The sequence below is a fragment of the Tetrao urogallus genome (genome assembly GCF_951394365.1).
Source record: "Tetrao urogallus genome assembly, chromosome: 3".
Classification (NCBI taxonomy): Eukaryota; Metazoa; Chordata; class Aves; order Galliformes; family Phasianidae; genus Tetrao; species Tetrao urogallus.
Genome location: NC_136815.1, coordinates 77,430,472 through 77,444,355, shown reverse-complemented (window position 1 = coordinate 77,444,355; position 13,884 = coordinate 77,430,472). Strand labels below are relative to the sequence as shown.

The 13,884-nt window shown below is 36.1% G+C and overlaps 1 protein-coding gene across 3 annotated transcripts in view; it reads left to right on the top strand.

The window, feature by feature from the left end:
• Positions 1-13,884, top strand: part of DROSHA (drosha ribonuclease III) — a gene marked incomplete at both ends in the record, with an annotated part of 64,736 nt that overhangs the window by 28,237 nt on the left and 22,615 nt on the right. For all 3 annotated transcript variants that reach the window (XM_079534012.1, XM_079534011.1, XM_079534013.1), the window contains 6 exons: positions 2,232-2,331; positions 5,210-5,317; positions 9,080-9,187; positions 9,886-10,024; positions 10,688-10,748; positions 12,732-12,791. In XM_079534012.1, the coding sequence (XP_079390138.1) occupies positions 2,232-2,331; positions 5,210-5,317; positions 9,080-9,187; positions 9,886-10,024; positions 10,688-10,748; positions 12,732-12,791 (576 nt within the window). The remainder of the gene's footprint in view (positions 1-2,231; positions 2,332-5,209; positions 5,318-9,079; positions 9,188-9,885; positions 10,025-10,687; positions 10,749-12,731; positions 12,792-13,884) is intronic.

Here is a 13,884-nt window from a genome sequence, read left to right as displayed (position 1 = left end):
GGAGAAGGGGAAAACCATTCTCCAGGCAGTGTAGAATATGGAGTTTTGTTTAACAGCCCTGAGTGAATCTACCTTCACTAAATTTCTCAAATTGCTGCTTGAACCTTTTTAGTCTACTGACAGGGAAGTACTGTAATAACTGTTCTGTTGCGTATTATATTAAAAGTGACTGATTTCTTTTGTTTCAGAGCAGCTATTTGACTTAATTAGATGCTCTTCAGCTCTTACGTTTACTAATGTGTAATGTATCCATTTCATTTTTGCTTTCTTCATGGAATTTGGTTTCTCTGCACCTTGTCGTTTTATTCTTCGTTGTCTCTTTTTATGACTTGCAAAGTTGAGTCTACTATTTTTAAAGCTTTTGCATCCATGGTAATTTTGCCTGTATCTTTTTCTGTCTCTGTAGAGATGTGAACATAAGTGAAGGAGTGGAGAAGAAACTAGAAGTTCAGACAGAGCAGATAATTGTCTCACTCTAGATTTGTGTAGTGGTGTAGAAGTGCTTTCTGGGTTTTGTTACAATTTTTTTTGGTAACAATTTGACAATTTCAGGGAACTTTTCCAATAATTCACAGATATTTTTTTTTCTGACTGGTGACAGAAAATACAGAGCCTATCTCTTGTGCAAGTATAGTTAAGATTGTCATTTTCCTCTTGATTTTCTTCCAGTGTCGCTTAATGACATTGAATTTCACTTGCACTTTTGAGGCCTAGACACTCATGTGAATGTATGACATGCGTTATTCTAGAACTCAGAGAATTTTAGATTTAATATCTGGAATAGTTCTAAATCACCACCAGATGTTTATTTCAGTGTTTTTCCATTTATATGAGGAAAATACCACATTAGTCTGAAAGGATTCTAACTTAGCAATATAATAGATTTAGCTAAATTCTGCATGCTGTTGACATCTTTTAATTAGCTTTGATATGTTGATAATGAGGAAAAAACGATATGTGAAATTAAACCTGCGTGTTAACACCAGATAAGTCACAGGAGTGGGGAGACTGAGTACTTATCTAAACAACAACATACTTTCTCTTTAACTATGGGTATAACTTTTAATTTCTTAATTTCTTGATTTATTTTTTTTTTAACCTATGAGAAAATTAAATGAGAATGTGCAAACTATCTCTGTTTTGATGCTAAATTTCTCAATGGAAAATATTAGAATATCACATAAATTACTTTTCCAGCATCTTGTATTTTGACTTTCTTAAAAGGAAAGGCCACAGAAATTTTAAGTTTTTTTTTTTTTTTTTCCCTCACTAGACCTGTCCGGAGAATTTTGATGTGCTTCTTTAATCAAAGTAACAAAGTTGCATCATGATAAATCTCAGCCTTAACTCTGGTGTATGTGTGAAATATATAATGCTCAGAAAAGAATTTCCCATAGTATGTTTTTTGTGACATTCTAATACAGAATTCTTGTTACTTTTTCGTATTGTCATCAGTTCATTATTTCTCAAAAGTAAGTGCAATGACACAGTTGTTTCTGCCCATATTAGTAGTAAAGCATATGTTGTACATCAAAATGTCAAGTTCTCATTTTGAGGCTGAAATATCCTCATCTTAGTTTGTGAAAATCAGTGTTAGGTTATTAGAGGGCTTCTACAGATGAGCTGTTATAAATATATGTGTAATTAGATGTTGCTGAATGATGAACAGGCAAGGTGTTTCTAGTTTTATCCAAAGTATTACAAATACATATATGGTAGCCATAGAAAACTTGGCTTTCAGTTTTCACAGGGAATAAAACTTCACTGTCATAAAATAAATGTGTGCAGCTCACAGCTGGTAGACCTTTTTGTTGTTGTGCACTTCATTGGAATGTTTCATCCAATGTAATGACAGATACTTCTTGCAAAATGTAACTGCTTTTCAGTGAGTGATAGGAAGTGAAGAGGGAACCTTCACCTGCATGAATTGAGATGTCACACTGTAGGAAAGTCTTTTCAGTGAGCGGAGTGTCCTTCAGTGAGGGTGGGTGGGTATCTGAGACTTTGTCTTCTGCCCTGAGCTTTGCAGTTCACCTCACAGTGCACACTGCTGTTGTGATCATGTCACTCTAGCAACTGCAGGGGCACTGCCACCTTTCTTGGAAAATGCACTGAGATTTTTCTGGAGCAAAATGATGCCATAGATCTGTGTATTTTAGTTCAGAAGGCCAAACTACAAGAGGCTTCAACTGTACTGACTAAAATACTTGTTTTCTGTTTTTGTCCTTCAGATATCAAAAACTGTGGAAGAGTTATGTGAAGCTGCGTCACCTGCTAGCTAACAGTCCCAAAGTCAAACAAGCTGATAAACAGAAATTATCACAGAGAGAGGTATGCTGGGCCTTCCTGTGTCTGATAATTGAGTACAGTAATTCAGGATGGAGTAAAGCTGTGTGACTGCCCTTTTTATGGAAACAATAGAAATCCTTCACAAAAGGTTTTCTTTTCAGGCTGTTAATACAGATTTTATTTTTATCCTTGCTTGCTAGTGAATGGATTTTTTTTTTTTCCTTTTTTCAACTCCCAGACTACTGCAAGTTTTAACCAATTACAGAAAATGATCCTTGTGGAACCATAACTTCTTTATAACCCTTGCCTTTAGTGGTTTCAGGAATTAGCATAGAGAGGGACTTTTCATTTCAGAATGCTCTTTTAAGTGTCTCATAATTTTAAACATTTCTCTTTTGAGATTAGAAACTGCCATGGTTGTGCATAGTTTTAAGCCCAAATTTAATAGGCAGTCTTAGTGAATTCCTTAAGATCTTCAAGTAATAGAACATCTAAAAAAAAAAACAAAAAAAATCGGAATAATCTGATGGCTCTTATTTTCAACAGAACTTAATGACAAATGAGGTGTGTTTTGAGTTTTTGTTTTTTTCATTTTTCTCCTCAGTGCACTGAGAAATAAACAATTCTTAAGTGTATATTCTCAGCCAATAGGGAATTAAAATTAGAGTAATAGTCACCCAAAGAGAGACTAAAGTAATCTGTCCTAAGGCATCCATCACTTAAGATCATGGACTACGATCTTTGATTTATCTGATGGTTTGTCTACCAGGCACTCATAATTGACTGACTGACTTAAAAAATCTGTAGGGGGAGAAATGAACTTCTTCGGTAGATGATGGAATTAACTGCTGTCGTGGTTTTATTTATTAAAAAGCTTTTTTGTTTTAATTATCTTTAGTTTGATAATGCTGTGGATGTGGAAGCTGTTTGGTATATTTGACAGTATGCCTGTACTACGCTGTTGCGTGAGGAAGACTGGGTTAACATTTACTTTATATAGGTACTAAGTAAGTCCTTGGCTTCCTTCCCTGTAAATGTGGGGGAGAAGAACCAGTCAGGATTAAAAACAGCAGTGGCAAAAATTTTAAGGAGAAATTGGTCTTGACCCTATAGAAGATAGAATTATCTTTGCTACAGCTTTCCCCTCTCAGAGAAGAGCAAGTGAAAGGGAGACTGTTGTGTTACAGGCATCTTTTTATTAGGGGTTAATGAATGACTTATACATAAAATTGTAGTAGATTCGTTGTAGGGGGGTGATAATTTAGCTTCAAAAGATAAAATGCTTCTTTTGGTGTTTATCACTGACTGTATGGTGTTCTGGTCTGTGTCTGTAGACTACCCTCTAGGATGACTGATTTCTCAAGTAGTTGTCTGCAATCAGATAGATGTGTGGGGCTGAAGCAGGAGCTTCATGTGAGGATAAATAATACATTTTGCCAATTGGGTGTCAATAAACATGAGAGCAGTGGTAGGAGCTGTAGGGCTGCACCTAAGTTGTACCAGTGCTTTTAAAGATAGTCGCGTATTATGAATAATGCTGGAGTGCTCCTGAACTAGTCAGCCTGAAAGTACAGCAAGCACTGCAGCACCTACTGGAGAACACCCAATGGCACAGTCTTGAAAGGCAAGTTGTAGGCGATGCTCAAGGGGTTGAAGTAATGTAGGCACTTGTCTTCCCTTTGCCCTCATCACTGCATGTGATTGCATGATGTTGTTTGTGATAAGGTGGTGCTTAGAAGCTTTATACCTACCTTCTAGTACTTACAGTAGGAGCATAAGTTGAGACTCTAAGGCTCGCTCTGAAGTTAGTGGGGAGAGAAATGCATTTTTTGAAGCAGTTTATCATCCCTCATTGATTATGAAAGGGTAACTAGCCTCCTATTCTAGACATCTCAGTTCCGTCTAGAAATACCTTTGATGAAGCTGTCTGGATAAATGTGCCCCTTGGAGCCATTCCATGAGTCTCTGAGGAGTAGAAGGCAGAGCCGTTCCTGCCCAGAGATGCTCACGGGCTTCAGACTGGGAATTGAGAATAGATGGCTTTGAGCAGGTGCTCTGCAGGGAAAAGGAGAAGAAGGAGGATGGATTGCAGCTTTGAGAAATTTTGTATGCTAAAGAGAAAAGAAGACTTTACTTAAGTGCGTGCTGTGTGAAAAGCTTCCATACTCCAGAGACTTGGTAATATTACAAAGAGGAGATCCTGATCTGGAGGTGATTTATTTCAGCTATTTTTCTTTCATCCATTTTTACAGAAAGTGCTTCTTAAAAATGGTTCTGTCAAAGAAGCCAAGCATCCACTTCATGGTGTATACAGACAAAACCACTGTTGACACAACACTGAACAAACTGTGGTCAAAGCAAAGCAGATTTTTAAAAAATTTTAGTTCTTTCGTTGTAATAGTATTGGAAGATTGTAATAGGCTCCAGGATCAGTGAATGCTAATCAATTTCCCAAACTGGTGATACTGACAGTAGTGAACAGGAACTGTTCTGTAGTAGCTGGCATTCTTTAACAAGATGTTTCTTTTACTCAATTTATTGATTACCTTATTCCTACTGAATGCTTCTAACTAGAAATATATATGGACGTAGACTTGAATTAAGAGATTGTTTTCATTATAAGGATCTTAACTTGCTTGTGTATGCATCATTTTGAACGTACAAGTACAACTGGTTTGTTTTGTTATCTACAAGAAAAACTGTAGTCATCTTCTTTCTCACTCACTCTAACAAAATCCTCTATCTGTGCTATTCTCAGGCACATCCATCACAGTCTGTGGCTGGCAGTTACAAGGTTTGGACTAGTTTTAGAAACTGTTTGTCAAAAGTGAACTTCAAATATTGTGAATGTATATACGTTCTTTAATGTTGCTTTGCTGTAGAAAGTTCTTTGCAAGAACTCTATTTTCTTCCTGTCTAGGAAGCACTGCAGAAAATCCGGCAGAAGAACACAATGAGACGTGAAGTGACTGTCGAGTTGAGTAGCCAGGGATTCTGGAAAACAGGAATACGCTCTGATGTCTGCCAGGTGACTGGATTGTAGAGATGCCTGATGTGTTGTTTTTCTTGATAGCTGCCACTTACTTTGTGTAAGAGTTTGTTATGATTATATGCTGAGGAACCAACCACTGGAAGTTACTACTTTTGCCTCAACATGGTTTGTTGCTTTAGGGAACTATTCTAGCCTCCTTTCCTTTCCTTATAAAAAGCTATTTTACAGGTTTAATTTTCTAGCAGAAGCTTGCTGCTCTTGAGTGACGTGAAGCAGAAAGTGGTGTAGGGGGGTTGCAAGAGTGGCCAGTTTGAGACTTGGAAGTCTGAAATGCAGCAGCCTTGACTTATATCAGCTGTGTCTTGGTTCTAGTGCCAAACATCAAAGAGTTTCTGCATCCATCAGTTGGGTTGGTGTTATGTTTTTAGTTTAAGATATTTTTCTGTTTAAGGATTTCTAATTTATTTTTTTCACTGAAACATGAAAAGAGGTTAAAAAAACAAAAAACCAAAAAAACCAAACATGGATTATAGAAAGATAACCTTCAGTAGGAAGATGTATTTCAGATAAGTTAACGTCCCATATGTGAGACATTTTCAAGGTACAGATCTCTGCTGGATCCTGTTTCAAAGCAGATGACAGCTACCAGCATTTTTTGGTCTAATATTGTACTAGCAAAACTCAAATAAGTGTAACAGCCAAATAAATATACTGGTTGTATAATTAGGTCATTTTTGGTGTTTGGGAGGTGTTGATTAAGAATTGAAGACTAAAAATTTAATCAATATTAACTTAGGGTTGATTTAGTAAAGGTATAATTAGAAATTGTGTTGATGTATTGAAACCTCCCTAAGGCTGGAGGGGAAACTTGTTTAAGAGAGAAAAACTAATAACTAAAATAGCTTTTTTTTCCTGTCTGGAATGTTTGTTTTGATTTACTATTGCTTCTAAAGCCAAAGAATAAATAGTAGCAGAGAAAAGTTATCGTGTTGGTTTTTTGTGTTTTTTTTTTTTTTGTGTTTTTTTTTTCATAGTAAAGTGTGTCTATTTTTATAGGTTAAGGAAACAATATCAAGTTCTAATTTAGGAGAGAATTGAGATAGTTATTTGTTATTCATATTGTCTTAAAATTAATCTTTTAATGTATCATGGGATGTTTCGGTTTTCGTTTTGCTGTTGAAGGACAACAAATCAGTAAAGGATGATGGGAATGAAGCTATTTTGTGGTTTTGAGCACACTTACAACCAGAATATCTAAATCAGGCAGTTCTACTAGAAAAGTCCTTTGATTTTATTTCTTGGAGAGGTCAAGAGTAGGTAAAAAGTATATCTGTAAAAAATGAAAGGCTGCTATTGTTACTACATGCTTTTTTCCATGTTAAAACTAAATAGATGTAAATCAACTCTGTGGGCAGAGTGAATCTGTAGCGAGTATAAGCAGCTCGTTTTCCTTACCTTTTTAAGGCATTGTGGATAGAAGATTAAAGCTATTACAATGACTTAAAAGTTTCAAAGTTACTCTAAGTTCTACATAGCTGTAACATTGGTCTTTGTGATTTTTCAAAATGAAATACTTAGAGGGAGAGGGGAAGAAAGGTGAGCATGATGGTTTGAAAATGTGCAGTGACAATCTTCTTCCAGGCTTATTTAAAATTATCCAGTAGGTGAAGTGCAATTCTTGGCCAGGGTTGAGATGGGACCCTTGGTGCAGACTGGTCCCACCAAAAAGATACCCACTCCTCACATCCTGTGTTGCTGCTGACATGCCTTCAACAGCTGAGTATTCAGGATAAGGAGAGAAATGATTTAATATGAAACTATGTTGGCTTGCTGGACTTCTTGGTAATTTCAGGTCAGAAGCATCCGTCCAGAGACTGGCAGCTTTGCCTCCTAGCAGCCTTGGGGAGGATGTCACTGCTGACTAGCTGGGGCATCTGTGAGAGTCTGCTGCTTGCCATGGCAGCTGCAGCAGGAAAAAAAATGCAGCACAGCTAGAATCCTACACATAACGATTACAAGTGTGTTTATAACCTGATTCAAGTATAAAGGTTATGGGGCAACTTCTGTAACCGGACTGTTTCAGGGGAAATTTTTTGTAATCACTAGCTGTTCTTTTAGACTAATGCAACTTTAAAAGCCTCCACTTTATTTTCTTATGGAGATAAATAAAACATCAGAAACATCAAATAGCTATAATCTAACATGACACACATTAATTGAACCAATCAAGTATTTAGTGCTGTGAAAGCAGCACTTTGTCAATATAACTGCAGGAGTCAAATCAGAGACCTCCTCTCTGAGTGTATCTCTCAGGAGATATTTCTTCCTCGTTCACTTCACCACGGCGGATATAGTTGAAAACTTCATATTCCAGTTCTCAAACTTTGGGCCACGTGTGCTGGTTGCTAAGTGTAAAGAAAACCAAGGGACTTGGCTTGAGGGACTTCATTGTCTGGCAGTCTGTGCAGTGGAACATACGGGCAGGGAAGCAACCTTTTTATTGTAAATAATTTCTTCCATGAAGGAAAACATAGGAAGCACTTCTGAAGAGTTTATGTGGAGATGAGAGGAGTATTCCCACGGCTTGTGCATCACCCTAAGTGGCTCTAAATGAGTAACAGGGAAACAATTTCAGAATAACTTATTCATTTTGGTTGCAGTGGTTACGTTTTTTTTTCTGCCATTCAGAGATCCAGAGAACTGCTTTCTTACTGTTAACCAGTTACTGTACATTGCTACCTTTTAGCTATGTATTCAGTACTAAAGAACCGAACTGACCTTCTGTTACTTAAGTGGAAATCTTTGCTAATGGTTATTCTCTTCTCAGTATTTCAAACTTCTCAAGATTTTTTTTCTGCTGTCCCTTCTTTAATGACATGCAGAAATCCTTTGTGTCACGCTATAAATCACACATCACCTTCTTTGTATTTTTGCTCTTTTTTCAGCTCTCCACACAATATATGTAATCAGATACATTCTTTTTTTTTTCTGAAATTAATATGGGTGGCTCTTGGATTTATATTGCCTTAAGTCACATTGTTATTTTGAATATATTCACATAATGCCACTAACAGAAATGAAGTGAGATTTGACATCAGTGCCACAGAAGTGGTTTCATTCATAAAGTTCTTGTAGCGCTCTCACTTTTCACTCCTATACAAGACTTCTGATGTCTGTAGTTATTATACTTGCTGTACTGCTGTACTGGTAAACTGATACTACTTATTTAAATACACATTCATTCACAAACAGTAAAATTGTACAGTGTGTACAAATACTGCTTTAAAATATTGAAAGAGGGAGACTTTGGTTGATGCAACATAGCTTAATATTAATTTAAATTTTCCTCCAACAGAAAAGATTATCTGTGTCCTACATACAACAATCTTTCCTCGATTGCCACCACATTATCCCAGAAATTGCCAGACTGTGACATTTCAAAAAGCCCTTAATTCTTCCTCAAAGTGAAGAAGCATCTAGCATTGTATTCAGTCACAGCTTATTGAAAATGGATCTTTCCGTTGACCAGACATTTTTAAAACTCATTCAGAATGCTTTGGTAATAGGCTATTATTATGTATCTATTATTCTATTTATACTGATACAGGTCATCACTGTGATTATGCAGATGGGCAAATCTTTGACGATGGGGATTGGGAAACTCCAATTCTCTTGTTCTGTCGTCTAAACCAAAATCAGTGGGTCATGTGACAAATGGAGTGTGTTTCTGTTCATAGCTTACTCAACAGTGTCTTCTGTACACTGAAGTTGAAAGCTTTTTTTTCTGGTTTGTTTTAGCACGCAATGATGCTTCCTGTCCTCACCCACCATATTCGCTACCATCAGTGTCTGATGCATTTGGACAAGTTGATAGGCTACACTTTTCGAGATAGGTGCTTGCTGCAGGTAAGATGTGCAAAAAATAAACTGCTTGCTGTTTTGTCTTCCTCAAATTATTTTGTCTGTAATCCCATCTTCTATATAAAGTCACAGAAGTGAACTGCTTTGACATAGCTTGAAAATAGTCGGTCATTTGCACTGCAGATCTTTCAAGGTATTAGTTATCCCAACAGTTCTTTTGAATAAATTAGAGGCATCTAGGCATACCCCTATCTTTGCTCAGTGATAGGCCTGAATTTGAATGAATGTTAGAATGATCCATCTGGACACCTATCTGTGCATTCTGCTTTAAGCAAGGGTGTTGGACTCAATCTCTAGAGATCCTTTCTAACTCTTGCAATTTTGTAATGTATTTTTAAATAATCAAACGCAGTTGCATTTAAAGGAAGTCAGCAAAGCTGGTAAGCAAAAAAGTTAGGGCAAATTGGCAATTCATGCTTTCTTCTTCAAAGCTAATTTATTTCTTTTTAAAAAAACCTCACAACCTTACTGGAAGTTAATTAGGTAAAGTGATGATTGAGCGTGTCACTTCTTTCTGACATCTGAAATCATACATCCTACATTTAAATTGCTGGAACCAAGCTAGTAATTTACGACTTCACTCTGTAGCCTTTCTTCAGACTAAAAACTAACAATTATTAGGTACCAATCTAATATGGTTTTTTTTTTATGCCTAAGACATTTCTGTATGTGTTATGTTATAGCTTGCCATGACTCATCCAAGTCATCACTTAAACTTTGGAATGAATCCAGACCATGCCAGAAATTCCTTATCCAATTGTGGGATTCGGCAGCCAAAGTATGGAGACAGGAAAGTTCACCATATGCATATGAGAAAAAAAGGTATGGATTACACCACTACCACTTCCTATCGCTTCATCCTTAGTCAGTAAAAAGAAGTTCCGTAATTGTTTCATTGGCCATTGCTCTTCTGAGCTCACTTCAGTGAAGTATTTCAATGGTTCTGCACAGAAACCAGTGAAACCTTTCTAAATGATTAAATTTTGGAGATTAGTCAACAAATGATTAGCTGTGAAAAAGCAAGGGTGATAAATGATGTATTTTCTTTAATTTTTGGCAAGTATTGTTTTCTTAGTTTGCTTTTCAATACGGTAAACATCCTGGAGGTGATTTCAGTACAAGTATTTTCCTAATGTGAGAATACATGGTCTGTGCTGCAGAGTACTCTTTACCACTTAAAAGTACATTCAGATGTAATTAACTTAATTGTTTACTGTTTACATAATGTTTGGCATGTCCTTCCTTGCTGGCTTTCTGTCTTACTCTCTGAACACAAACATATGAAAGCATCTTGTAGTGAGTCTACAGTCAGTTAGGCAGAGTGCCTCCGTGAAGACAGTACTCACTGTAAGTAAGCTCTGTAAATAATAGGAAGATCTTGTTGTTACAGGTATTACAAGGCAACATTTTGAGTAATTACTTTTTAAGTCTATTTGAATTAAATTAGAGGTGGTTTGTTTAATAGCACGTTGTTTATATTTCTAGGAATAAACACCCTGATAAATATTATGTCCCGTTTGGGACAGGATGATCCAGCTCCTTCCAGGTAATAATAATTATTGATTTTAGATTTGTAGAGGATATTAATTACATTCTATGTTTGCAAGGAGAGAAACTGTTTTAAAAAGAGGTGTTTAGAAAAATCTATGAACTTATTGTTAGTAAGAGCTTTGGAAAATAATTTTAATGGAAAATCCTTTTGAATTAACTTTTTGGGGTTATGCTGAAGTTTGTACAGCAGTGATATAGTAAATGTTTGGTGATACCTGCAGAGACCTCCTGAGGAAGGTTTTAACAGCTAGTTCTACAATTTCTCTTTATCCTTGAGGTGAGGAAAACTAAAATGCTATCTTTTGCTTTCTGCAGAATGAAAAATAAGATTTGTTGCTATTGTTATCATTGCTGTAAATTGGATTCTCTATCACCTTTCCTCATAGCAGTACTTTCCTGGCATGGCATCTTGTTAACATGAGTGTGATGTCCAGTCTGGGCTTCACTGGTGTACTGTTCCAATTTAAAGACATGCATAAACAGATAACGACAAAAAGCTGAGTCATTGGCATTATTTAGTAACGTTTAAACAACCACTAAGAATTCTGTGCAAATAAATAGCCACAGACACCATATATAGCCAAACTGAATAAACAAAGCTGACAGAGATAATGCAAGAAGCAGTTGTTGGCACGTTTAGATTTCACATACTAAAGGATAGAGGGTGTATTGGTTAACTAATGTTATAACTTGGTCTTTAAATAGTCATCGTTTGGGAGGAAGCTGGGAAGTGGGAGAAGTTGAATTTTGAATAAATGATTGTTGTAGTCTTCTCCAAATGCTGTTTCAGCTAGACCATGCCCTTTTCTTTGGGAGTCAATCTCAAGCTTCTTTCATCTCTTTTAGAGCAAAGTGAGATAAGCTAAATTGCATTGATTCTCATGAAATAATACCAGATATAAAATCCTGCATCGGAAAGATGTATTTTCTGCTGTGGTGCAATGTGATGTAATTGCTGTATTCATCACACTTTGTTGTTAACAGCATAGGTACTTGAATTCTTTCAGCCCATAACAAAGGCCTGCTGTTTCAGAAGGCACATAAACTATGTAATTGTTGAGGGAATGCAAATTATTGTCAAAGCTGTCAAACACTTGAGAAATATTAAATTAAAAAAAAAAAGTGAAATCCTGTGGCTGTGGCTTTGATTCACTTACAATCACGTGTGTAGTCCATATGATGCTGCTTACATGCCTCAAGATATAGAGCAGAAATTTGTTTATATTTGGAGACAAAGTTGAATTCTTTTTCAGTTGTTGTGTCCTGTTTGTTTTATAAGTAAATGAAACTTCATGTAAAACAAAGGGAAAACATGGGCAGACATAAAAGAAAGGAAAAACATAGGGAATATAAAGTTCTACTAGCTTTGTAGCATCTATGAATGCATCTTCTTGTCCAGTAGTTTTTCCTCTTGAGCTCAAAGGAAATTACAGAAAGCAGGATAGTGTGCATGTCTGTATGGTATTTTAAAGTACCATGAAAAACGAAAGCATTTTTACTCCCTGGTAGCTCACCCATACCAACAGATCTGCTGCAGAATCATCACACCCTGCAGGTGTTGATGTTAATTATGTTTGCTTCCCTAGTTGCACATAGAAAACTGAAGGTGGTCATTTGTTTCAATTGCCTGATGTCCTCTGCTGGACAAGGCAGCTCAATCTCAGTAGGGTACTGCAGAATGCCAGTCAACAGAATGCCAATGCTGTTTCCTCTCTATGTTTCTTAAGCTCTGATGCTGTCTTAGAATAGAATGTAGGAAAATTTCAAAGACAGTGGAGTCACTCATCAGTTTCATGATTGATGTGGTTTTCCTGCTTTGGAAAAGATTGTGCATGCTTAAAGTGTGGCAGAAGGCTGTAAGAATGGTTATTCATGTCCGGCTAGCAAGGAACTCAACGTTGTTCTAGTTATACTATGCAAATAACCAGCATGTGATATTTAACTGATAGTAAAAATACCTAAAAAATACTTTTTTCAGGATTAACCACAATGAGCGTTTAGAATTTCTGGGAGATGCTGTGGTGGAGTTCTTAACAAGGTAAATGGGGAATTCTTAAATAGCCCTCATTTTTGTATGTTATTCTCCTACCATTTGATTTATTCAGCTTTGTAGTGCATGCTTCACTACTGTCCATGTTGGCAGTCCCTCGATGTTCTAGCTGCACATCTACAAACTCCTGTTGAAAATACTTCTACTGCTGCTGATGGAAAAACCATTTCCGTTTCATGGATTGTGCTTTAAATTTTAGGTTATTAAAAATTAGTATTTCAGCTGCAGACAAGTTGAAGTTCTTAAAATTTCTTACAAAAAAGATTTTTAAGATGTGTTTTTAAGATTTTTGTTTTCATGGGTTCTTTTTCTCTAGCTGCTAGTGAGGAACATTTACTGGTAATATTGAATGTATTGCAGTTCTTAATTTCTAGCTATTAGGATTATGTTGAGGACAAATCTAAATTGCTTAGAAGTAATAGCAAAAAATCATGGTTCATCAAAATTGCTCCAGTTTGGGTCCATTCCTAGTACTCAGAAATTAGTGAATAATACAGAGATAATGTAAAAGTTGCCTTCGCTGTTTTTTTGTTGTTTTTTTTTTTTTTTTTTTAGTGCAACCAATTTGCACAAAATAAAGATTATTATCCATTTTGACTGCTTTGTTTTACCATTGTTAATGAGGGAATAGTCTTGTTTGCATAAAGAAAAGCTTTACAGTAAGTCTGTGATTAAAAAAAATAACCAAATTGCTCATATCTCCATTCACTATTAGACTCCACTAGCTATTAGCTACTCAGTATTAAAAGCTTCTACTCTATAAAGGTCTTTGCTGCCCTTAAAACACATGGCCTTTTCTCTCACAGAAAAGTACAGGCTGATAAGATGGAAGACTTACTAAATGAATCGTCTTACATTTTTCACTGTCTGTCTTCATCAACCATCGCTTGACTTTGTGCTAACTTTTGTCTCAATTAAGAAAAGCTGCATTTTTATTCAATAAAGCATGTAAGCACCTATTTAAATTTGAGGCTTTATTCCCTAACACAACGTCAGGATTCTGCTTTTGTGACTTATAATCCTTGATAAGATTGCCTCTGAGTTCCACGGTAATTTTTGTTCTTAAATTTTGTACCCTTTT